At 35.8% G+C, this 26,763-nt stretch overlaps 1 protein-coding gene across 10 annotated transcripts in view; it reads left to right on the top strand.

Annotated features, from left to right (window-relative positions):
• The window catches only part of RPAP2 (RNA polymerase II associated protein 2), a 127,688-nt gene that overhangs the window by 36,156 nt on the left and 64,769 nt on the right, over positions 1-26,763 (top strand). For 6 of the 10 annotated variants that reach the window (XR_003510301.1, XM_027536515.1, XM_027536512.1 and 3 more), the window contains exons 9-11: positions 1,960-2,042; positions 4,746-4,826; positions 14,301-14,369. Coding sequence is in view for 8 of the 10 variants with exons in the window: in XM_027536515.1 (XP_027392316.1) it covers positions 1,960-2,042; positions 4,746-4,826; positions 14,301-14,369 (233 nt within the window). In the remaining 2 variants the exon portion in view is untranslated. Of the gene's footprint in view, positions 1-1,745; positions 1,871-1,959; positions 2,043-4,745; positions 4,827-8,017; positions 8,100-14,300; positions 14,370-22,711; positions 22,830-26,763 lie in introns of those variants that run through there. The other 4 variants (XR_003510300.1, XM_027536516.1, XM_027536518.1 and 1 more) reach the window with 4 other exon arrangements.

Below are 26,763 nucleotides of genomic sequence, written 5' to 3'. Positions count from 1 at the left end.
TTGTTTTTATACGTTCTTTTACTAATCATTAATTGGTTTCCCTAGATTAAAACTTGAATCTGTGTCTTACTAAAATTTAATATAAGTTAATACTTTGCTTCCTGGACAGTTAGTACCTTAGAAACTTACATTTACCCACTCAGCTTAACATGCTCATACTGTTGTGCACTTTTATTCTCTCTGTATTTTTAAATCCTACAAGATTGTTTATAATCAATGTTGAGTTGGATTTGCCCAGTTAATTACTCTTTTACTGTTCTTTATGTCTTCTGCATTTCTATTCTTTCATCCGGGAACATTCACCGTGGGCCTGAAGAATATCCTTTTATTTCATTAGTGCCAGTTTGCTAATGATGAATCTTCCCAGTTTTATTTATCAGGAAATTATTTTACTTTCACTTTTGAAAGATATTTCCCTGGACATTAAATTCTAAATTAGCAGTTATTTTCTTACAGCCCACTAAAAATACATATTCATTGTCTTTTGGCCTCTATTTTTTTCTCTTATTTGAAAATACCTTCTTCCTTTAGCTACTTTTAAGATTTTGTTTTTTTCTTTTTGTCCCCGTGATTACCATCAGTTTTTTATTGCTTTGCCTAGATGTGATTTTATTTGTATTTATTATTTTGACTGTTACATACTTAAATCTGTGATTTCTTTCATTAGTTTTGGAATATTCTCAGGTATTACCTCTTCAGGTATTGTTTCTGTCCCATTTTCGTTTTCCTCTCTACCTGGTACTCCAATTGCAGATATGTTAGTCTTTTTCACTGTATCTTCTGTCTTTTATATTCTCCTACACTTTGCATTACCCCTGAAAGGGAGAGGTGTGTGACTATGTTTCATTCTGGATATTTTCCAAATGAATATTCTCTTTTCAGTCCTTTCTACTGTGTTATTAAATCTATCCATTGAGTTCTTTTAAATACTCTATTTTTCAGTTACTAGGGGTTTCATTTCTTTGTTTTATACGGTTTCCCATTCTCTGCTAAAATTTTTCATCTTGTCATTTTTTTTAATATATTCAGCATAGTTATTCTAAATAAGGCTGATAGTTTCATTACATGGATTTCCTTAAGGGTTGATTTTATGAACTTGTGTTTCAGATTATGGTCATATTGTCCTATTTTATGTGGCAAACATCATATAATAAAAAATTACAGAGATAACTTGAAACCTAGGCTGATGTTATCTTCGTCTAGAGCAGATTTGTGTTTGCTTCTGGCAGCTTTGCAGCCGTCCCAAATCACTTTCATCCAGACAGTGATCAAGGTGATTTGAAGCTGGGCTTCAGTCCCTGCAGCAGCGAGGCTGTTTCCTATTCATTCTCATTGGTCTCAAGTTCAGGGAAGGTTGACAGTACCTCTTCCTTTTTGGCATGCCCCAAACTTTGATGCTTAGGTTCTCAGTATCTAAATTGCCTCTTCTAGAATTAGTCAGTGCCTTCTCTGGAATTACTTTCTCCAAAATCTCAGACCATAATTCTTTACCGTCTTACTTAGCTCTCTTGATTCTTTCAAACAAATGTGGGTTTTTTCCCACATTTGTTCTCTTTTTCAGTTCTCCGCAAGAAGAGTGGTTTGAATTATCTTGTCTGCCATTTCTAGAATTGGAGTTTCCCAAAATATATTTATAGTATTTGATAGTTTTAGTCCTTTAATCTCCTACATTTATATGACATTTAGCATTTTATAAAGTCTTGTTCTATACATTTTCAACATGTGTTAGTATCCCTATTATACAGATGAGAAAAGGCTCTCAAAAGAGGGCAGATGATCAAGGAAGTTCACACCAGCCTGCTGACTAAGTGGATACTCAAATTTAAATCTTCTGCTTCTGAAGTCTCATTTTTAGTCTTCCATATCATAGGTATAAACTTTTGTGTTTTAATGTGTTATTATCAAAGAAAGAATATAAATTTATGATTTTATTTTGCTTTGTTTAAAAATGTGATTCAGCATGATCCCACCTTTCCACTGATAGATTCAAGTTCTCAGAACCAGATCAGAAAACGCATCGTACTTGAAAAATTGAATAAAGTGTAAGTATGTAATTATCATTCCATTTTTATAATATCTAAAAATCAATTTGATATTTGTGGGTTTATAAGTTGTAGTTGTAATCCTTGATTTTTTAATTTTGAAAAATAATACATAAAGTTTACATGGATTTCTTCACCTGAGAAACTTGCATCTTTAAGGTGTTCTGCCAAAGCATATTGAAATTGTTTTGTGCTGAAGACAGAGACACATAATAAAGACAAAAGTTGAGATTATGGGACTAGAAAACCAAACTACCTCACTTCCATTCAATAATCCAGTGAAGTCAGGGAAAAAAATATCAGAGCTGGACCCATTTAAATACTGATTTGTGGTAAATGTGTCATCAGTTTCACATGTGGATAAGATTTTATAAAGGTTTAATGGTTTATTGACTTACTCGGTGTATATGCATATTCAGAGAACCATTTCACACTCAGAAGCTTGAGTTTTGCACTTTAGTTTTGAGCTTCCCGTAGTGGAAATTGTTGTTCTTGTAATTAGCCCAGTCATAAATGACATTTGAAAATTGCAGTCTTGGTTTCTCTTTCAAAAGGAGCTTGAAAATCTTTTTTCCAGAGATGTGACGGATGTCTTGAACTTTTCAACTTGCATTTTTCTCTTCAGCAGAAAAGACAGAACGGTTTTTTCACGCATTACTTAAGGTGTTGTGCACATGAAGAAGCCTTAATTCTGTAGTAGTACAAAGATTAAAAGGCCTTTTCTAGCAGCCATAGTATTTTGAACAGCTTACTTTTCTAAAGTTTACATTTTAAATAAGTGTTTAATATTTATTGAATGCTTGTTATGTGTTAAGACTTCATATATAATCTGTTTTGCCTTTTTTCCATTCTTCATACTTGTACATATGTTTCTGTTAAAATTTAATTTATATAACAATATAAGTTACCAGCTGTCTGACTTAGGATAAAAAGGTATCAATCCTTCATTTTAGTTACATAGGTTCTCAAAGTTGGGATAGATTAACTATGCTAGTATGTAATTAATAGGTAAAGGTTTAGGTGAAAATGGTTTTCTAGACTTTTTAGCTAATGAAAGTACCCACTTTTAAATTTAAGACCACACAGCCATGTCACTGAAGGAATTCTATCCCTTATGGGTTTTAGCTGCAACAGGAGATCCCAAAAGGAACCTTACTAAAAAATACCAAGTTATTAATATTTGGGTGACAACTAAATCTAAGAAGAGGTAGAATAATTAAAAGAAGGAGAAGCACAAAGAATACTGAAAACAAAATAATAGTGATATAGGGGTTTTTTTTGTTTCATTGTTTATGAAAGCAGTTAATTATTTTTCTCATTATGAAAGTTAACACTTTATTATAAAAGTAAGACCTTTTCTGGTTTCTGATTGGAAGAAACCAATTATACAAAAAATTTATTTTAGAGAATCAAAGAAAGTGAACTATGCGCTGGGTATTAGATGATATTAAGGAACTGTTATTGGTTAAATATGATTTTATTATGGTTTTATACAAAATGCACTTGTATTTAGATACATAAAGAGTAATTTAGGGGTCAAACAAAGGACATGGTTTACTTGAAGATACCGCAAAAAAAAAAAGGAAAAATGAAGCAAATGGAGCAAAATATTGGGAGGCTAAATCTGGGAATAGAAATGAGGGGTTATTATTTTTTCTGTATTTTGGAACATGTTTTAAACTTATATAATTTTTTTTAAGTAATACATGCTTATTCCAGAAGGGTTAGGCTGTGCAAAATGATATAATTAAAGAAGTGAAAATCACTGTAATCACAGTAATTACTATTAATATTTTGATGTTCATCTCTGGCATATATGTGATATATATGATGTGTGTATATTCATTCCCTTTGGTTCCATCTGTTATAGTCTAAACCTAGAGAAAATGACATGCTTGATATATACTATGTGTGATATACAATTGTATTATGTATGGTTTTATAAAAAATGGGACAACTTCGTGTGCATTTTCTACTTAACATTTATCATGAATATCTTTCCACATTAAAATATATAGATTGATGATATTTTAAAGGTTTTATTTTATAATTACATCATAATTTATATAACCATCTACTGACACACATTTGTTGCCAGTTTTTCACTACTAAAATACTTCTCCAATAACCGTCTTTTTTTATGTTTGATTATTTCTTTAGGATAAATTTTGTATAGTATTGATTAAAACTGTTGGGTCAAACAGTGTCTGCATTTAAAATGTTAGTATATATTGTCAAATTGCTCTCTAGAAATGTACCAGTTTTTACCTTACCATAAGGATTTAATAAATATTAAATCCACATTCCCATAATGCTCCATTTGGAGGGCAATTCCTCTGGCCTGTGTTCTTTCCATTTGTTTAATATTTGAAAGTGAAAAGGTAAGAAAGAGACAAGAATATAGATACCAGCCAAAATATTTTTTCATTTCAGTGCCTCTTTCTGTAGCATAGACTACAAAATAGAGTGTGGAGTTACTTTGAAATATTTATTTATGACTTCTTACCAGTTAAACCTGGCTTAACTGTTTCCACCTCAGAGTCATGGTTACCTACCTATGAAATATCCAAACTTAGGCAAGAACCCCCAAAATGTATGTATATAATTATATTTTTTAAATGTATCAGCATAATTATATATTAGGATAAATTTATTTTTTATAAATAAATAAAATAAAAAATAAATAAAATTTTTTATTTTCAGATTGCCTGGACTTTTGGGACCTCTTCAGATTACATTAGGAGATATTTACACACAACTTAAAAATCTTGTCCATACTTTCAGGTTAGTATTAATACTACGATTTTCCTTCTCAGTTATTTTGACTTTATGTAATTGCCTTGCAGAATCCATAGTAGACTAAGGCATGAAGAAAGTAAATGATTTACCTTCATTGTCTTAAATCTTAATACACTGTTTTCTCTTCCACTGACAACATTATATCTTTGGGGGGTTTTGTTTGTTTTATTTTTAAATTTTTATTGGAGTATAGTTGATTTACAGTGTTGTGTTTTAGGTGTACAACAAAGTGAATCAGTTATACACATATCCATTCTTTTTTAGAGTCTTTTCCCATATGGGCCATTATGGAGTACTGAGTAGAGTTCCCTGTGCTATACAGTAGGTCCTTACTGTTACATTAATGTTTATGTAATTCCCAGTCTCCCAGTTTGTCCCTCCCCACCCCCCACTTATATCTTTTGTTAAAAGCAGCCTCTTATTTGCTTAAACTTTGATATGTTTAGCTTTGGATAGTTTATTTATGGAATAATCTAAAATGAAGGAGAATGATATATGAGACACAAAGGTAGCTAGTTAGTAATATCTTGGATTTTACTGAACTAGTAAATAGATATTAAATGACTGGCACTTCTGTATTGTTCAGCACTATGGACAATATAGAAGAAGCCTAAAGCCCATCTTCAAGGAAGAACTCCTGTGAGAAGACAAGGTGAGCACAGGGAAGAGTGCAAAACAATGGATAATTTAGTTTTGAATAGTGTAGAATAGACTTTGAGTGACAAAGACAGGAAAAGGAAAACTAGAGAATATCAGTTATGAAGTGGAAGAGTTGGGATTTTTCTATAACTATCAAGGTAAAAATACTCCACCAGGCTAAGACGAGATTCTCTACTAAAAAGCAATAGAGATAAGCCGCTACGTACGTTATAAGTAGAGATGTATACGAGATGTACACGAGATGTACATTTTGACCCAATGCCAATGACCAAAAATTCAATTAGTTTTTATCTTTAGCCAGACAGCACCAAGATAGGATGAACTTCTAGAGTAGAAGAATCATTTCATCTAAAAAATTAACTATTACTATAGTTTATTGCTAACAATAGTAGTATTGACAGGTTCAGTTCAGTTCAGTCGCTCAATTGTGTCCGACTCTTTGCGACCCCATGAACCGCAGCACTCCCTGTCCATCACCAGCTCCCGGAGTCCACCCAAACCCATGTCCATTGAGTCAGTGATGCCATCCAACCGTCTCATCCTCTATCATCCCCTTCTCCTGCCCTCAATCTTTCCCAGCACCAGGGTCTTTTCAAATGAGTCATCTCTTCACATCAGGTGGCCAAACTGGTTGAAATGGAGTAAAAATGTTCTTAGATGCTTGTTTTATCAGTCAGTAGAAGAGTAGAATGCTGTAGTAATTATGTTGCTTGTGAAAACATAATTTTATGTATAAACAATTTGTAAAATTTTTCACTTAGCAAAATAGATTGACAGTTAATACAAACATTCAGAAAAATGTTTTCCGATAAATTATGTAATAAGAACTAAAATTCAAAGTTGGAGAAGGCAGTGGCACCCCACTCCATTGTTCTTGCCTGGAGAATCCCAGGGACAGGGGAGCCTGGTGGGCTGCCGTCTATGGGGTCGCACAGAGTTGGACACAACTGAAGCGACTTAGCAGCAGCAGCAGCAAGGTTCAAAGTTTAGGTATGTCTCAAAAATTTTTCATCTTCAACTATTGAAAAGGATCATTTGTAACACTTTATGATTAAATCTTAAGCCTTGATAGATTTAAGACAATTATAAGTTGTCTTAAGACATTCTTGTGGAGTCTAGAATGTTTATATTTGAAAGTGAATATTCAGGGAATAACAAATCTGAATGATATGATTGTTCTGATTACTGAGATTGTTACACCCATACAATCACAAGATCAGTGATCACACACAGATTTATAAATGCCAGAAATGGTGCTCAGTTTGGGCTAGACCTTTGGAATACTAACTGCTTTGTAAAAGGAGGATTTGGGCCAAATACCAAGACCAAAGCCGAACTTCTCTGTATTCCTTTTTCATTAAAAGAGAGAGTCTGTGTCAATATACCTATCACAAAGCCATACATCCAAAAGAAGAAAAAAAAAAAGTGTTTTCAACTGTCTATAGTGATGATAAAGTTTGAATGCACGATGTGGTTGCACCGAAGTTTAGGATTTGTTCAGGATTTATTAAGGAAGTAAATATATTAAGATAGCTTAACTGAGGGAAGATGAAGACCAGGTGTTGCTCTATTTCATTGCTTTTTTAAAGGACTTGGCATTCAGTTTCTTGCAGACAGTATTTAATTACCATTCTGAGCAAACTGGTTAAGACTCATTAGAAAAGATATAAGAATAAAACCTTTAACCTTGAACTACAGATAGGAACTTTGTACTTAATTTTTAACCCCACTCACTTAGAATAAATGAACAAGTGATTCAGTTTATTCTGACTGTATTTTCTAGCGCTATTTTTCTGTCTAATTGCATGTTTTCTTTTTAAAAAAAAACTATTCTGAGGATCTAGAACTTACTGAAACCCATTGAAAAGAAATGTTTGGCTACAACTCAAGATTGCCACATTATTACTTTCATATGCCCAAGGAATTTAGGTATTTCAGATTGGAAACTACTCGCTGTCCAGGCTATTTGTTATTTCAGTGTTTTGAAAGCAGCCCTGATAATAACATTTAGTTCATGTCAGTACATGGACTCACTTTGGTAACTACTATTTCCTGGACTGTGCTTGGCACTTTACACATGTTATCTGATTTCCAAAAAATAGTTGTATTATCCTCATTTTATAGGTGAGAGATGACAGATTAAGTAATTTCAAATTACACAACTAGTAGTTGGGTTTAGACCCCAAATCTAAGTCAAGAACAGAGGTCTTAAGTGGTCTTACCACCAAAAAAAGAAAACGGTAACTATATGTGATGGAAATGTTAATTCGCTTGATTTTGGTTGTCATTTCACAATATATTCATATATCAAAACATCAAGTTGAGTACCTTAAATATATATAATTATTATGTGTCAATTATACCTCAGGAAAGCTGGAAAAAAATTTTAAAGAGTTTACCAACAGGTTTTGGTTTTCTTGGTAATTATCAGTATTAAAGGTTTTTGGTTTTCTTGGTAATTATCAGTATTAAAGTTTTTTTTTTTTTTTAAGTAATTTTATTTATTACCTCTCTAGACCCCAGGTAAGAATTCTACTTGAAATGGTTGTTACCTGTGAAACTAAACCTCTGTGACGTCTAAGCTAGCCAAGACAAGAGGTACAGTGTTCCTTAGTCTAGTAAGAGGTAACCAACAGATTGTAGAAAAGAGGAAACTCACATGTCATTTTCCTTTTATATTTATAAACTGTTATCACCTTTTTCTGTCATTCTTACTATGTAAATCTTTTCAGGGTACTTTCTGCATTGTTTACACTAAATTAAAATAAAGCCTAGATGAAACTATTGTATTATGTGTGGGATTTGCTTCATAATTATCAAGGTTAGGGGATGTTGAATAGGAGGTTATATAGATGAAATATGATTGACCGGGATTTGATAATTCTCAGTTGTGATGACTGTATGGGAGTTGATTTTATGTTCTATTTTTATATATGTTTAAATTTCAATTGTAATTTTTAAAAAGTTTCAGGGAAATAAGCCAAAAAACTCCATTTTGAAGGTGTGTGCTTAGTCACTCAGTTGTCTTCGACTTTTTGCCACCCCACGGACTGTAGCCTGCCGGGCTCTTCTGTCCATGGGATTCTCCAGGCAAGAATACTGGAGTGGGTTGCCATGCCTTCCTCAAGGGGAACTTCCCAATCCAGGGATCAAACCCAGGTCTCCCACATTGCAGGTGGATTCTTTACCGTCTGAGCCACCAGGGAAGTCTGTTTTGGTGGAGGGGGTGTTAAAAAACCTTGTTGTTACAAAGGAGGCAAGAATATACAATGGATTAAAGACAATCTCTTTAACAAGTGGTGCTGGGAAATCTGGTCAACCACTTGTAAAAGAATGAAACTAGAACACTTTCTAACACCATACACAAAAATAAACTCAAAATGGATTAAAGATCTAAACGTAAGACCAGAAACTATAAAACTCCTAGAGGAGAACATAGGCAAAACACTCTCTGACATACATCACAGCAGGATCCTCTATGACCCATCTCCCAGAATATTGGAAATAAAAGCAAAAATAAACAATTGGGACCTAATTAACCTTAAAAGCTTCTGCACATCAAAGGAAACTATTAGCAAGGTAAAAAGGCAGCCTTCAGAATGGGAGAAAATAATAGCAAATGAAGCAACTGACAAACAACTAATCTCAAAAATATACAAGCAACTCCTACAGCTCAACTCCAGAAAAATAAATGACCCAATCAAAAAATGGGCCAAAGAACTAAATAGACATTTCTCCAAAGAAGACATACAGATGGCTAACAAACACATGAAAAGATGCTCAACATCACTCATTATCAGAGAAATGCAAATCAAAACCACTATGAGGTACCATTTCACGCCAGTCAGAATGGCTGTGATCCAAAAGTCTACAAGCAATAAATGCTGGAGAGGGTGTGGAGAAAAGGGAACCCTCTTACACTGTTGGTGGGAATGCAAACTAGTACAGCCACTATGGAGAACAGTGTGGAAAAACTTAAATAACTGGAAATAGAACTGCCTTATGATCCAGCAATCCCACTGCTGGGCATACACACTGAGGAAACCAGAAGGGAAAGAGACACGTGTACCCCAATGTTCATCACAGCACTGTTTATAATAGCCAGGACATGGAAGCAACCTAGATGTCCATCAGCAGATGAATGGATAAGAAAGCCGTGGTACATATACACAATGGAGTATTACTCAGCCATTAAAAAGAATGCATTTGAATCAGTTCTGATGAGGTGCATGAAACCGGAGCCTGTTATACAGAGTGAAGTAAGTCAGAAAGAAAAACACCAATACGGTATACTAAACGCATATATATGGAATTTAGAAAGATGCTAACAATAACCCTGTGTATGAGACAGCAGAAGAGACACTGATGTATAGAACAGTCTTATGGACTGTTCCAGAGGGAGAGGGTGGGAAGATTGGGGAGAATGGCATTGAAACATGTATAATATCATGTATGAAATGAGTTGCCAGTCCAGGTTCGACACACGATACTGGATGCTTGGGGCTGGTGCACTGGGACGACCCAGAGGGATGGGATGGGGAGGGAGGAGGGAGGAGGGTTCAGGATGGGGAACACATGTATACCTGTGGTGGATTCATTTTGATATTTGGCAAAACTAATACGATTTGTAAAGTTTAAAAATAAAATTAAAAAAAATAATAAACATAAAAAACCTTGTTGTTAAGTTGGTTTTTCCAAATATTTACTCTTTAGTACCTGCATGTCAAAATCTTTTGCTTAAATTGAGTTTGCTCTTTTCAGTAAAATGTCAGTTACTTATAATACAGAGACACCTGTGGTAAAATAATGCATTTTGGGGTCTTCAGATTCTGGCAGGACAGTTCTAACAGGTATGTGACTGTAGGCCAAGGCTTCTAGGTGAAGTCTCTGAGGAAACACCATATAAATGACAGTGACTAGTGTTGGGAGATCTTTTCAATCAATACTGGTGGTGGGAAAGAGTTGACATAAATAACCGTGTCTTTCTCTTTGAAATAGCAATCAATAATTGGAACTTGTAGAACAATGATTCTTAAGCCAGTTGTGCGTCAGAATTACTTGAGCTTTTAACGACGACAGATGCCTGGCTTCACCCCTAGAGATTGAGTTTCATTTGGTTAGGGTTGGGCCCAGACATTGGTATTTTTCAAAAGCCCCCCCAGGTGCTTCTGATGTGCAGCCAGAGTTGAGAGCATGTTAGAACTAAACATAAAGCAGCTTTTTCACCTTTTTGAAGAATCTTTCCCCAGTGAATAGAGCTGTCCTTTCCACTGAACTGCTTCATAGGCATTTAGCTGGAATGTTACATTGATTTACCTCTCATAGTGGTTCCATCAGAAGTTACTTGGTAATGATTAACTCGTCAGTGTTGAAGCAAGATATTTTCTAAATATGATTTGAATTAAAATTATATTTTGACACAAGTCCTTTTTAAATTTCATCAGTGATGACTGAAGGTATTTTTTTCTAAATCTATATTGAATTTCCAATTATATTTTGAAACTATGGTTTTAAAATGTTTCCTTTCAAATATTACTGTTTTAATTTTTGAATTATCACTCAAAATAGTGTTTGTTTAGCATTTGTGCTTGAAATTATTTTGGTTCTGCAAAAGGGAAAAATGTGATAGCAGGTAAAATTTTGCTGTTCTGCTGCTTAAAGCACTTTGAAGTGAAAGCAAAGACCTTGTTCCTCGGTGCCTGAAACAGTTTAGAACAGGCATTCAGTAGATTTTTTTGTTGACTCAGTAAATAAATTCATGAAATCTAAAATTTGTCTTAGCTTTGAGAGATTTGAGTATTACAGAAAAGGAAATTCTGTTAACTGCTTTTGCAGTTTTATTTTATCCTTCTTTGCTTATCTTTGGCCTTTTTTGGTTATGTGCTAGATTCTGTTTTAGTTGCTACAGGTGAAATAGTGAACAAAATAAAGAAAATTCCTTCTCTCATGGAACTATTTTAATAGAGAGGATATGTAAAAATTTTAAGACAATATGTATGTTATTATTATGTGGTAATACACCCTTTTCCCAGTTCCATCACCTCCTTTTCTCCTCAGAAGCAGGGAAAGAGGGGATGGATGGTACTAAAGAGGGAGGAAGTTGTGATTTTATATAGACTGGTCAGGGAAGACCTCATTAAGAAGATCCTATTTGTATAAAGACCTCAAGCTTGTTAAGTGAACAAGCCATATTGCTATTGGTGAAAATATATCAGACAGGGGAACAACAGGTAAAAATGCCCTGAGGCAGAAGAAGGCCAGGTATATTCACAGAATATTAAGGATGCTGGAGAAATGAGCAAGGCAACAATACAGAGAGATATGGTTAGAGAAGTAAAGGGCAGGGATTGGCTGTAGTATAGTTATATAATCCTTGGAACCATGGTCGTTCTTTGACTTTTACTCCAGGTGATATGGAGAGCAGTTTGTGGATTCTGAATAGAAAGTTGACATGATCTGACATATTTTGGCAGTATCACTCTGGCTGCTGACTTGAGAATTATAGTAAATGGTCAGAGGCAGGAAGACTATTTAGGATGCTCTTTCTGTAATCTGCTGCTGCTCCTGCTAAGTCGCTTCAGTCGTGTCCGACTCTGTGCAACCCCATAGACAGCAGCCCACCAGGCTCCGCCTGTAATCTAGGCATAGATTAATAAGTAATAAGTGGAAGTAATAAGAAGTGATCAGATTTAATTTTGAAAATAGAACCATCAGAATTTGATGACTAAAAAAAAAAAAAAAAGAATTTGATGACTGATTTTTACATGGGATATGAAGAGAGTCAAAAATTTGGTCCTGAGCAACTGGATGGATTCTGAAGCACTGAGTAGCCATATACTTAGGTGGAGATACCTGCAAGAGAACCCAGTTTGGAGAGGAAATAAGGAGCTCAGTTTTGGTTATACTAAAATTTTGAGATGCCTGTTAGACATTCAAGTGGAAATGAAGGTAGATCACTAGTCCAAGTCTGGAATTCAACCTATTCTACCTATTCATCTGTCCTCCCTTGCCCCATAGTTCCTGGCACCACTCCCTTCTTATTAATATTTCCATTATTTTACTTTTTCTAGGATGTCATATACTTGGAATCATACAGTCTGTAGCCTTTTCAGACTGACTTTTTTCACTTAAATAATATGCATTTGAAATATCTCCATGTCTTCATGGCTTGATAGCTCATTTCTTTTTAGGGCTGAATAATATTCTAGGGTCTGAATGTACCACAGTTTGTTTATCCATTTACCTACTGAAAGATATCTTGGTTGCTTCCCAGTTTTCACAGTTATATAAATACAGCTGCTGTGGACATGTGTGTGCAGATTTTTGTGTAGACATTAAGTTTTCAATTCCTTTGGGTAAAGAGATACCAAGGAGTGTGATTGCTGGATTGTATAGTAGGAGTATGTTTAGTTTTCAAGAAATACCAGATTGTCATCCAGAGTTGCTGTGCCATTTTTTTCCCACCAGCATTAAATGAGAGTTCTTACTTGACATGCTTACCAGCATTTGATTTTGTTGATTATCAGGATTTTGGCAATTCTAAAAGTGTAGTGTATCTCATTGTTTTAATTTCCACCTCCCTGATGACATATGATGTAGAGCATCTTTTCATATGCTTATTTGCCATCTTTTTTTTTTTTAATTTATTTTTAATTAGAGGGTAATTGCTTTACAATGTGTGTTGGTTTCTGCCGTATAACAGGAATCAGCCATAAGTAAACATATTTCCCCTTCCTCTTGTGCTTCCCACCCCCAACCCCCATGTATCTTCTTTATATATATATATAATTGTATTTAGTTAGCTGTTTTTGGCTGTGCTGAGTCTTATCATGGAGGGAGCACAGGCTCTAGTCACACGGGCTTCACTGGTTGCAGCACAAGGACTCAGTAGTTGTGGCTCTCGGGTTTGGAGCGCAGGCTTAGTAGTTGGGGCACATGGGCTTAGTTGCCCCACAGCATATGGAATCTTCTCGGACCAGGGATCAAACCTGTGTCCCCTGTGTTGGCAGCAGATTCTCATTTCATTGCGCCACCAGGGAAGTCCCTGTACAGGTTTGTTAATGAAGTGTCTCTTGAGGTCTTGGACCCATTTTTTAATTGGGCATTTTGTTTTCTCATTGTTAAGTTTTAAGATTTCTTTGATATTTTGGATAACAATCCTTTATCAGATATTTTTGGCTGCTTTTTATCAGCTTATATCATTTTTTTATTTAGAGTGATCCTTCTAAATGTTTTCTGAGAAATAAGATGACTACAGTGTACTTTATTGTCATCAACTGCTAAGTGATAGATTTTACTTCTGATTTTTTAAAATTTTTCTTGAATAAAGATACCTAGTCTTAAAATTTATCAAGTCAACTCTGACTTCTGAAAATTATGGATTATGACATTCCTTAATTGCCTGCTGGCAACCTAGCAAAAGCTGAATTAAAGTCAGAAATTGCTTACCTTGTCAGTTTTAATAAAACATTTGATTAGGGAAAAACAAAAGATACAGTTAGGAGGCGTGTCTGTGTTCATGTGTTTTAATAAACCATTCAGTTTAGTTCCCCATATTGTTCCTATATCCCCATCTTGTCTAACAGTGGTATTGTTATAAATATATAAATGTGAGGCTAGAACACTTCCTTCTGAATATCAAGCCACATTATTATACTGTTGACTCTTTTCCATCAAATATAACGAGGATTAAAAAAGTGTCCTTTAACACATGATATCATAAAACTGAGTTTATCTAAAAATAGAAAGTTTATGTATTTAACTGTAACAATCTTTTGGTAAATTTTACCTGTCTTTCAGATTAACAAATAGAAATATTATACATAAACCTGCAGAGTGGACCTTAATTGCTTTGGTGTTGCTGTCAATGTAAGTACTCTTCCAGATTTTTAATTCTAAATACTAAATATGAAGAATTTGACTAGGGAAAAACAGTTAATTCATTAGTTTTCTAAACTTCTTTGGAAAATATACCTTTATTTTGCACCAATTTTCCTTATGATAGAATAACTTTCATGTAAAGTGATACGCTGTATTTTGATAAACTGTTGTCGTTCTCTTTATATGTTTAACTATCTTTTCTTCTCAGGGCATTTTTTTTTCTCAAATATTATTTGTAATCACTTGAAAGAAAAAAACACCTCCATGTGGGATATACTCAGGCTAGTCCGTTAATTTCATTTTTAACAGTGCATTTATTTTATTAATGTTAAATGGCTTCATTATTTTACATCTATATTTTTACCAATATAGCTAATGCTATTTTATTTTTCATCACGGTTCTTATTATTAATATCATCAGAAAAGTTTTGTTTTCAAAATCAATGTAAAATCAAACAGATTTAAAGGAACTAAAGTAGATACTACACAAGCATATATAAAACATTTAATACTCGTTCACCTCTTAAGAAATCACTAGTGGTTTCTAAGGCTGTCTTTGAATAGAGTTAAAACCATCTCGTAAGTGTAGTGTTTTTCAGCTTGAATTGCAGAAGTCTTCTTTGGAAGACCATTCATTACTGCATTACTGTTATTACTTGATGCTTGTTAGTTCATTGAAGCCCATAGGACATTGAATGCTTACTGGACACTCAGATCAAGAAGTGTTATGAGCCAACCTCATAGCATCTCCAGCCCTACATTTCTTTCTTTGATATTACTTCAGTCTGACATATTATTCTGGCTTCACTGTCCCAAGGAAGGCTGTGCTGGGAAGCATTAGAGTAGGCTTCACTGAGCCAGCATCTGTGTCACCCAACGAGATACAACTCACATGATTCATTAAATCAGAACACAGAAAATAACTTTACTTGAATGCCCTGACATAAATTTTTTATCAACCATAAGAACAAATCTTTTGTCATTTTTACTATTCAATGTTCCAGTTGAATTGGTAATTTGTGAAACAGATCTTATTAATTTTTTAGAAAGTTCTTTCCATTTTATGAAATTTGTAAATATTTTGCTCACTGGCAAAAAAAAAAGTCAGTATCTCTCTGCTCACCCACCATATCCTATGCCTGCTAATAAACCCTCATAGATAACTGTTTAACTGTACTTCTGCAATTCATTACACTAAAGGGGAAGTAACTTTTTTGGTTGACAAGTCAGAGGCCCAAGGCTTAGAAGTAATCTCAGAATCTTGCTTTCTAAGCCAGTGACTGGAAGTATTATCTTAATGAGCAGCTGCTTACTGAGGATGCACGTTAGATCCTACTTCTTTTTGTATCAAACTCTTGCCAGATCTTCTCCAAAATGTATAACAAGGAACAAAAAATAGTATGGAAAATGAAATTTAAAGCTACCATCGAAACTGTGTATGATTATTTCATATAAAAGTAATTTTATTTTAATAGAAGCACCCATGTTGCCCAGAACACTAAAAGCTTTGCTAGTTCTTTTATGTATTAATACTATTTGCCTTCTCTCACTTTGGATTTAGTGTAGGGATTTCAAGGGTCGCTGACCCATGAAAATAGTAATTTAATTGAAGAAACAAAACTGCACATCTTAAGGTGTATTGCATATTTCACAGTATGCAGTCTAGCCTAAGGTTGTAGCAGTGAACACTTTGCTTTTGTCATTCACCTGGAATTCTCTTTCATTATTCCCTAAGCCCTACAGTTAGTTAGATACACCCATCTTTCTCTAGTCTTTGGTACTTTTGAGCCCTTGACAACTAAAAACCTTTCCAGTTAGGGCCCTTTTGGCTTCTTTTAAAATCTTTAGTCACTTGTAGACACAAAGTTAGCTGGTACTTCTTTGTTTTTGCCTTTCAAATCTTGTTTTCGCCTTTCAAATCTCGTTTTCTGATAATTTTCTCATAACTTTTGCTATAGGCCCTCTTGAACATTCTTTATCTTCCCTAACTGAATCTCCTTAGTTTTTCGTCATTTGTTCTCTTAAGACTTCAGTCCCCATACTGTTTTATTTCTTACTTCCTCATTTCTCAGCAAATTCCCTTTAGCTTTTCGTATTTCTGCCCCCTAGGGAATCTATGGCTCAGTTGATAGCCCTTTTCCTTCTTAGCCTGTCCTTTCGTCATCATTTTACAGTAAATATTACCATATGAGATGGGAGTAAAATGAAAATACACAGCCATCATATTAAAACCCATCCACTGGCTTCTGTAAAGTGTAATTATACTTTAATATATATTTGCACTCTTCTTTCCTCCCACTTCTGGTTCCCACTTTTTTTATACATACAGTTTTATTTACTTTTGGCTGTGCTGGTATTTGTTGCAGCAGGCTTTTCTCTAGTTGTGGCAGACGGGCTGCTCTCTAGTTGCAGTGTGTAGGCTTTTCATTGCGGTGGCTTCTCTTGTTGCCAAGTACAGGCTTAGTAGTTGTGACACTCGGGCTTAGTTGCTCTATGGCACATGGGATCTTCCTGGATCAGGAATCGGACCCACGTCTCCTGCATTGGCAGGCGGATTGTATACCACTGAATCACCAGGGAAGCCCCACAGTTACTTTTTTGGGAAGACATTTATTGTCATTGGGGAAAGAAAAAGCAGATGTGAGGGCTAGCATTAGATAAACAACCTTAAATCCAGGGAAAATATGGAGACTTCACACATTCCAAGAGGCATGTACATATAAAAAGAAAGAAGGTAAACACATATTTGTAAAATAGTAACTCATCATTCAGTCTTTTATTGCCACTAAGATTGAGCATAGGCATACATGGGATTTACCTTTTATTCATTTAATTATCCTATGATTCAGAAAATCTTTGCATCTACTCTCAAATTGCCAATGGAATTTTTAAAGTCATTGTAGACATTTCTGAAATTCATATTAAGTGGACTTCTTAGAAGTCTTAATAGCTAGGAAGAAGGTCCCGAATGGTAGTTGTAGACACTGAAGATGAATACAGTAAGATAATATGTTTAGTATTATTATAACAATGGTACTATTCTTTGTGAATATTGCAAATTTTTGTTTTTTTAGCATTAGTTTAATGCATGAAAGCTGTTTTCAAAATTCCTCATGAGAAGCACTTAGAAAAGGATACCTATACACATGTATAGTAAAATAAATGGCTCAAATCTAACTCTTGTTAGAAGGGAAAATCAACATTTTAAGCAAAACATGATAGTCCAAACAAGAAAGCTGGGTCCTAAATTTTCACATCTATTTTCTTAAGAATAAATAAGGTGTGTCTGTAGCAAACCATCTTTTCCTGGTAACTTCCCTTGAACTTTCACAAACATTAACATTTTAAAAATTTGAACCACAATATGTACTTTATCAGTGTGCACTGATGGGAACTTTATACCCATATAATCTCAAAGAAGTTGATGAAATCAAATTGATATTCTTGATCAATTGGTACTCTGTTCGTTTAGATTTCTCACTAATTCCATAGTGAGAAATGGAATGGCCAGTATGACTGCAACATTTATTGATACTTATACTATGTATTCAAACCTAAACCGTTACCAAAAGCACACTGAAAAACCTTTTAAAGCTTAAGCTGCTGCTGCTGCTATGTCGTTTCAGTCGTGTCCGACTCAGTGCGACCCCATAGACAGCAGCCAACCAGGTTCCCCCGTCCCTGGGATTCTCCAGGCAAGAACACTGGAGCAGTATACATTTATTTAACAATGAAGGAATTAATGTGCCTTTGCTACTCACATTTTTATTTAATAAATGTTATAATTAACAAAGATAAGTTCACAAGAACTCCTTACACATAGAAGAACTTACAGTGATGATGAACACTAATATTTTTTTTAAATAACTGATTAGAATTGCAATAAAATAACCTAGTAGTTGGTGGTGTTGCTTAAGCTCTTAGCTGTAATAACTTTGTTGAATTTTATTAGTACTTTATGATTACAGATTATATGTTGAATAATATGAAGTTGAATCTGATTTTCTCACATCAGTATGCTCTAGTAAAGATATTAGGCTCTTTCCACAGTCCTGATGCATGATTTTCATAAAAACGTATGTAAGTATATAGTCTCCTGTAAATGTTTTAGTACCTAAATGTGCTATTGTGTAAAACTTGTTAATGTATTTGTATATTTCAGTGTTGTTTATACATCAGATTAGAAAGCACAATAAGTGAAGTCGCTCAGTCACGTCAGACTCTTTGCGACCCCATGGACTGTAGCCTGCCAGGCTCCTCCATCCATGGGATTTTCCAGGCAAGAATTCTGGAGTGGGTTGCCATTTCCTTCTCCAGGGTATCTTCCCAACCCAGGGATCAAACCTGGGTCTCCCACACTGCAGGCAGACTCTTTACTGTCTGAGCCGGCACAATAAATTACACTAAAGTGTGCTTGTTTTCTGATGCCTTCTCATAGTGTAACATATGTTGGTTTTTCTATTCCTCATATTCTCATCTGTCCTCAGTATAGGGAAACAGAAACTGAAGAATCACTGTTTATCATGGTCATGGTTTTCAGAGTAGTTTCTTTGAGAAGATTTTGACTGGTATTTTGAGATTTTATAGCTGTAGGACACACCCCCTCAGCTCAGTCCTTTTCCTCCTCCCTCTCTTCCCTTTGGTCTTAGTCTTCCCAGTCTTCTTTGACCTCTGTCATTATACTTGAACCTGTAACATGCAAATGTTAGGAAAGCTGAGAAATCTAGAGAACAGTCCAGACCAAGTCTGGCAGCCAAAAAGAAACAGTATAGGAGGCTATGAAGAAACAAATTGATTGGCTTGAGTTCCTTTATGTGCAGCACTTGTGCCAGAAGTGGGAATCAGTTTCTTCAATAACTTCTTGTATCTAAAATGTCATTTTTTCACCAGAGTTTAATGTGGAACCTTTGTAGAAAGACCACTGCTTATGTAATGTGATGATCTATAGCTAACTGTAGCACAGGAGTCAAATGTCTCTTAGTAGATAGCTAGAGAAAGGTGTTATTGTGTTCCATGGGAATGATTTGGTTATCTAATGAAGGAAGAAGTAAGTAAATACTTAGTTACGTTGTACTGCTTAGAAAGAATGGAGGGTAGAAAGTGACTTGTGGTAGTCTAACATGGATATATGCTATTCCTAGTTTTATGCCCTTGATGTTCTCTAATGGAAAGCTTTCAAGATCATCTCCAAAAATGTCTGCTTTCATTTTATTTATCTGAACTGTCTGTTTCCAGTGAACTGTGGCCCACTTCCTAGACACAGACCACGCAATAGTTTATTCCCCCTAAAAGCTTTGAGTATTCCCGTCGTTCTGGGAGTAGCATGTAAGTCCTGGGAAATGGTATTTAAATAAGCTCAACTTGACCATGATCACTAAACAAAAGCCTTCACTGGATGTGGGCAGCCACTTTAGGTAACCATCATACAGATAGACACTCAGGAGAGCCACTTCCCTAGGGTACTAGGCATGAACAGAAAGATGTGACTACAGCTTTTTGCTTCAGCAGATTGTTTTTTATAGTGCGCCCATCACTAATTTCCTTAGAGAAATTTGTGAGCACACCATGAAAAATGAAGATACAGTGCCTTAGAAATTTATTGGTTCTCAGAAGTATTCGAAAGCCTTTCTCAATATTCCCAATATATTTTTCAGTATTTGAGACCATAATAGCAGATCACTGAAATAATTTTGTTTCCTTATAATTACAGATTTTATATTTAATTGAATTTTATTGAGATATAATTCATGTAACAAAATACACTATTTTAAAATGTACAGTTCACTGGTTTTTAGTATACTCACTGTTTTGTGAGTGTGAGTATACAGCAGTGTGGTGTGAGTATACAGCAACTGTCACCACTGTCTCATTCCAGAACACTTCATCATCCCCAAAATTATCTTCATATGCATTACCTTAGTCCCAGTTTTCCCTTCCTCCATCCCCTGGCAATCACTAGTCTACTTTCTGTCTCTCTGGATTTACCTATTCTGAACATTTCATATGGATGGAATCGTATAATATGTGGCTTTTGTGTCTGGTGTCTCTCACTTAATGTATTCTGGGTTTACTTCATGTTGCAGCGTGTAACAGCACTCCATTCCTTTTTATGGCTGAGTAATATTCCATTGTATGGATATACCACATTTTATTTATCCGTTTATCAGTTAATGGACATCTGGGTTATTTCCATTCTTTGGTTCTTAGGAACATTTGTGTGTAAGTTTTTGTAAGAACATGAGTTTTCGATTCTCTTAGTGGAATTAGTGGGTCATGTGATAACTCTTTATTTATCTGAGGAACTGCCAAACTGTATTCCACAATAAGTGCACTGTTTTAAATTTCTGTGGGCACTTTGTGAAGACGCTATAGATTGAACCGCCTCATACCCAGCAGCCCCACCAGGCTTATGTTTGTAGTTTTCCAAACTTTAAATATGCTTGTTCTGATTAAATTTAGACCTTCGTGGACCTGTAACATCAATTTTTTTTTTTTGTAACATCAATTTTTTATGTTCTAGGAATTTCTACTACATACGCAAAATGAGCCCCCTCACACACCCATCATTGTGAAGTTTAAGTAAAGCCACCAGGGAAGTTCTAAAGTACCTGTTTACTGAGTATTAAATAATAATTAGATTATTCCTAAGCCCCCTATATGTATGGCTGACTTATAAGAAAAATATAATATTTTTTCATTGAAGTAACTTTATCCTCAGCCACCAGGCTGTGTGGGAACCCAGATATTTTCTAAAGGAAAAATAGTACTTCTTTAAATTTTTAACAAAAGCCTACTTTCTTCACTAATTTTTTTTTCCCCTCAGAAGTTCTCAAATTTTGGGCAATTTTATAATGTTGGTTTTTTAATCCATAAGTAGCTAAGAGTCCCCAACCTTGGGCCAGAATACATACTAAAGTCCCCAAGGGTCTTCAGCAAAAAGATGTCTCCGCAGCCTCCCCTTCCCAAGCAGCACAGTAACAGCAGTGGGGACAGCTGGTAGCAGGCAGCACCTGGCCCTTACCAGTCACCTCGACTTGAGAAGTCAGTCTCCCTCCCTACTTGCTCTTGACATCTTCACAGCCTGACTGAGTGCACTGAGAGCATAGCCAGGGGAGGCCAGGAAGCATGAGGCTTAATTAAGGGCACTGTTAGCCCTAGCCTCAGAGTTCTGTACCGTAAGAGTGTGATAATCATTGTGGACACTGCTGGTTGGTTCCATTTCTGTCTTAGAGTACTGAAAAAGTTGTAGCCACTATTCTTAGATAATTGTTTCATAGCAGTAATTATGAAGAAAAGTTTTTCTAACACATCTCCAAAGCTGCTCTATAGAGCTGTCACAAACAGGATTTAGATATAAAGTTTAAACTCACAATAGCCCAGCCCTTTAAGCAAACCAACGTGTAATATTATCACTACTAGGTGAGCTACAAAGAACTTGTTTCTTTTGAATTAGAAATATCAATGGAAAGCATCCCTGCTTCCTTATTAATAGGTAATCCCAAAGCATTAAATGCAAACATTATCAGGACATAAACCATCTGTTAGAAGAAAAACATTTTATTTTATTTGGCTATCATGGTCTTTTATAACAAAGTTTTTATCTCAGTTTTCCAGATAGTAGTTCTGAAATAGAAAGTTCATAATAATATACTTCTTCATGGTATGCTCTTCTTTCAGAAGTCCTTAACAGTAATAACCTCACATGCCTTTTGGTTTTGCAAATTGTGAGACTTTAGATTTGTGCCTTGGATAAAATGAAATTTATGTAAATTATTATTAAGTATTATATTTTTGTAAATATAATTCCCTTACCCCAAAGACCACCTTTAACTGTGCAAGGGTTCTTAAGAACCCTAAGTTCAGTCTCATTCTGGATTATATCTTAATTTTTACCTTGCATTAGCAGTTCAGCCTTGCACAAGTTTCTTAACTTCATTGTGCATTTTTTTGGTCTTGTTAGTAATAAGAGGGGGACTAAATCCTGGTTAAATTAACTTGGCAGTGTGAATTCAACTATGACATCTCATAAATAAGAAACTATTTTAATGCAGTATGTCAAAGGCTACTGAAGGAGACAATGAAGATGATTATTTGAGCATAGGAAACAATGTAACTGTGCTGATAGTCATGGAGACACTGTCCAGGTGTTACTGCTTTGTTTGGTATCTTAGTCCTTAAGCTTGGCAAGAAATACATTAATACTGCTAGCCATTCCTTCTGTGGAAAGAGTACAGAGTGCTCATTTAAGTAAATGGGATGAATACCCCTAAGATTCCTTTAGTCTCTTTCTGCTGTAGACCTTGCTGATGACATATTGCTCTCCACATCAGAGATGAGGAAGCTGCTCTGGATGCTAAAGGGAACAGTGAAGTGAGTTAGTACCTCAGCATTATACCAAAGGCGGTGAAGAGCAAAGTAGAATGTGTGGTGAAGAGCAAAGTAGAATGTGTAAGTTGATTTTTTAAATTTCAAAACGTTTCCGATTCTTTGTTCAGATCACATTTACGGACATTTTTTAAAGTAGTTCTAGAATAATGCCTCCCCCCCTCCCCTTCATTGATGAAAAGATCCCAACCATTCATTGATAGAACTTCTTTGAACTAGGTATGGTAATCTGTGTTTCATCTCAGATAGTACCATCTGATTGTTAGCTAAAGGACTGATAAGCTACCTTGCCTGTTGCCCTGATTTTTAGTCTAAAGAGTTTGTTAGGACTTTTTTTTCATGTTTTTAATATCATGCCATAAAAACCAGCATAAGAGCCCATATTATACCAGGAAGGATGAGACTCACACTTTGCTACAGCATCAGAACTGTGAATCTGTGTAGAGGCTGGCATCTACACAATAATGGAAATGTTTTCAAATATTAGAAATATGACTTTAAATTGTTTATCGAGCAGCTGGGGAATACAGAGATTAAACAAAGACAAAGACCCTGCCCTCCAAGACTGCTGAGGAAAGGGAGAGAACTGTATGTTCACAGGTAACGACAGGCAAGAAAGAAACACAGACTCGTGGGACTTCAAAGCAGCAAAATAGCTCTACTAGGAAGATCAAAAAAGATTTCACAGAAGTGGGATTTTTGATGGGCCCCAAAAAGAGAAAGGGTTTCAAGAAATAGAAATGAAAGGTTGAGAGCATTCTAGGAAGTACCTGTATAATGAAAAAAGCAGAGAAGAGATGTAGTGACGAGTAAAGATAGCTGGAACTGGAAAGAGTAGTTGGAAAGTTAGGTGTATAGTAGAGATAGAGCCTTTAATGGCAAGGAAACTTATTTTAGTGGACAGTGAAAGTCACTGAAGTTTTGAGCAGAGTACCCTCCTGAAGCCAGTGCTTTAGGGAGATCAGTCTTACTGGAGTCCCATCTGTCCTGTCTTCCACCTCACACCAGTCCCTCCACGGCCTCCACTTGCTGTCATTGTGGCCCTGTGTGGCTCAGCCTCAGCTTACACCACCCTGCCTTGTTCTCCTCGTTCCTGCCACTCCAGCCCTTCTCATCGTCTTTCCTCTCGCCACAGGACCCATGTGGTTCCCTTTATCCAGAATGTTCTTTCCACTCCTATTCCTTTGGTTAATTCCCCCTCATCTCTCAGAACTTGAGGAAGTGTTCCTTCCTCAAAAAAACGTTTCCTGGACTTCGCTGAGTAGATCAAAACACTTTATAATAGGCCACAACACCATGTACTTATCTTTCCTAGCACTTGCCCTGTTTTCAGTTTTATATTGAACTGTATGATTCAATATACTTGATATTACTTGATTAATATCTGTCTCACTCAAATTGAAGATTTTAGAACTTCCCTGGCAGTCCAGTATTAAGACTCCCCACTTCCAATTGCAGGGGATGTGTGAGTTAGATCCCTGGTCAGGGAACTGATATCCTACATGCACAGCCAAAAAAAAAAAAAAAACTTGAAGATTTTAGGGGCAGGTTCTATCTGTGATTTTATGCACCATTATATGCCCTGCACTTTAGCATCACAGATTTAAAATAAATACCTAACGGTGAATAAAAGAATGAATTATTAGGAAGCAATCATTTCTGACTTTTGGTTGACTCTTTTCTTCCTGCCTCCCAAGTTGCTTCCCTTCTGCCTACAACTGCTTATTCATTTTTTAAAGTTTAAAAAACAGAAAAGAAAAAAATACCTATCCGTCCTCCACAACCTTGCTGAGCTTCCCAGACTATCATCCTTTCACTTGCCAAATGTCTTGAAGAAGCTAGTCTGCTGTCAGTGATTCCAGTGCTTTTCATTGATCCCTTGCATTCTGGTTCTTGCCCACAGCATTTATGAAATTGATTTTCTCAAGTCCTCCACTAGTAACAGCCTAGTTAACCAAAGAACACTTAGTCAGTGAAATAAAATGATCACAATGAAAATGAAATGAGAGACATTACAGCTCCAGATACAAAGTTTAGCAATGGAGATAAAGGGGGGACAAACATGATTTCACAAAATTAAGACAGATAACGGGGAAAAATACTGGTTCTTTTAGAGAAGAGAGTATGAGGAACTAACTGAAGTAGTTACTAGATTTGATTTAACCTGTTCTCCAAGCACTGAGCCTGTTCCTATTCAGGCATATTTAAGGTGGTGGTTATTGTCCAGTTGTTAAGTCATGTCCGACTTTTTGCAACCCCATGGACTGCAGCATGGCAGGTTTCCCTGTCCTTCACTATCTCCTGGAGTTTGCTCAAACTCATGTCCACTGAGTTGGTGATACTATCCAAACATCCCATCCTCTGTTGCCCCCTTCTCCTCCTACCTTTAATCTTCCCCTGCATCAGGGTCTTTTCCAGTGAGTTGGCTTTTCTCAGGTGGCCAAAGTATTGGATCCTCAGCATCAGTCCTTCCAGTGAATATTCAGTATTGATTTCCTTCAGGATTGACTGGTTTGATTTTCTTGCGGTCCAAGGGACTCTTAAACTCTTCTCCAGCACCAGAATGCAAAAGCATCAGTTCTTTGGCACTCAGCCTTCTCTATGGTCCAACTCTCACATCCATACATGACTACTGGAAAAAACATAGCTTTGACTATACAGACCTTTATTAACAAAATGATATCTCTGCTTTTTAATATACTGTCTAGGTTTGTGCAAAATGAAGCAGGGCAAAGACTAACAGAATTATGCCAAGAGAACACACTCGTCATAGCAAACAACACCCTCTTCCAGCAACACAAGAGATGACTCTATGTAAAGCAATTATCCTTCACTTAAAAAATAAATTAAAAAAAATTTTTTAAAGACGACTCTACACATGGATATCACCAGACAGTCAATACCAAAATCAGACTGATTATGTACTTTGCAACCAAAGATGGAGAAGCTCTATACAGTCTGCTGACTGTGGCTCAGATCATGAGTTCCTTATTGCAAAATTCAGGCTTAAATCGAAGAAAGTAGGGAAAACCACCAGACCATTCAGGTATGACCTAAATCAAATCCCTTATGATTGCTTATACAGTGCAGGTGACAAATAGATTCAAGGGACTGGATCTGGTAGACAGAGTGCCTGAAGAACTATGAACAGAGGTTCATAACACTGTACAGGAGGCAGTGACCAAAGCCATCCCCAAGAAAAAGAAATGCAAAAAGGTGAAATGGTTGTCTGAGGAGGCCTTACAAATAGCTGAGAAGAGAAGCTAAAGGCAAATGAGAAGGGGAAAGATACACCTCCCAACTGAATGCAGAGTTCCAGAGAATAGCAAGGAGAGATAAGAAAATCTTAAATGAACAATGCAAAGTAGTAGAGGAAAACATTAGAATGGGAAAGACTAGAGGTCATTCCAGAAAATTGGAGAGACCAAGGGAACATTTCATGAAAGATGGGCATAAAAAAGGACTAAACTGGCAAGGACCTGACAGAAGCAGAAAAAATTAAAAAGAGGTGGCAAGAATACACAGGAGAACTGTACAAAAAGGCCTTAATGATCCAGATAACTATGATGGCTATGGTCACTCACCTAGAGCCAGACATCCTAGAGTGTGAAGTCAAGTGGGCCTTAGGAAGCATTACTACAAACAAAGCTAGTGGAGGTGATGGAATTCAGAACTGAGCTGTTTCAAATCCTAAAAGGTGATGGTGTTAACAGTGATGTATTCAACATGCCAGCAAATTTGGAAAACTCAGCAGTGGCCACAGGATTGGAAAAAGTCAGTTTTCATTCCAATCCCAAAGAAAGGCAATGCCAAAGAATGTTCACACTACCGCACAGTTATACCCATTTCACATGCCAGCAAGGTTATGCTTGAAATCCTTCAAGCTAGGCTTCAACAGTGGACTGAGAACTCCTGATCTTCAAGCTAGATATAGAAGATCAAAGGACCCAGAGACCAAATTGCCAACATCTGTTGGATCATGGAAAAAGCAAGGGAA

The sequence above is a fragment of the Bos indicus x Bos taurus genome, chromosome 3, assembly GCF_003369695.1.
Source record: "Bos indicus x Bos taurus breed Angus x Brahman F1 hybrid chromosome 3, Bos_hybrid_MaternalHap_v2.0, whole genome shotgun sequence".
Lineage (NCBI taxonomy): Eukaryota > Metazoa > Chordata > Mammalia > Artiodactyla > Bovidae > Bos > Bos indicus x Bos taurus.
Note: the sequence above shows the minus strand (reverse complement) of the source record. Positions and strands in the feature narration are given on the sequence as shown.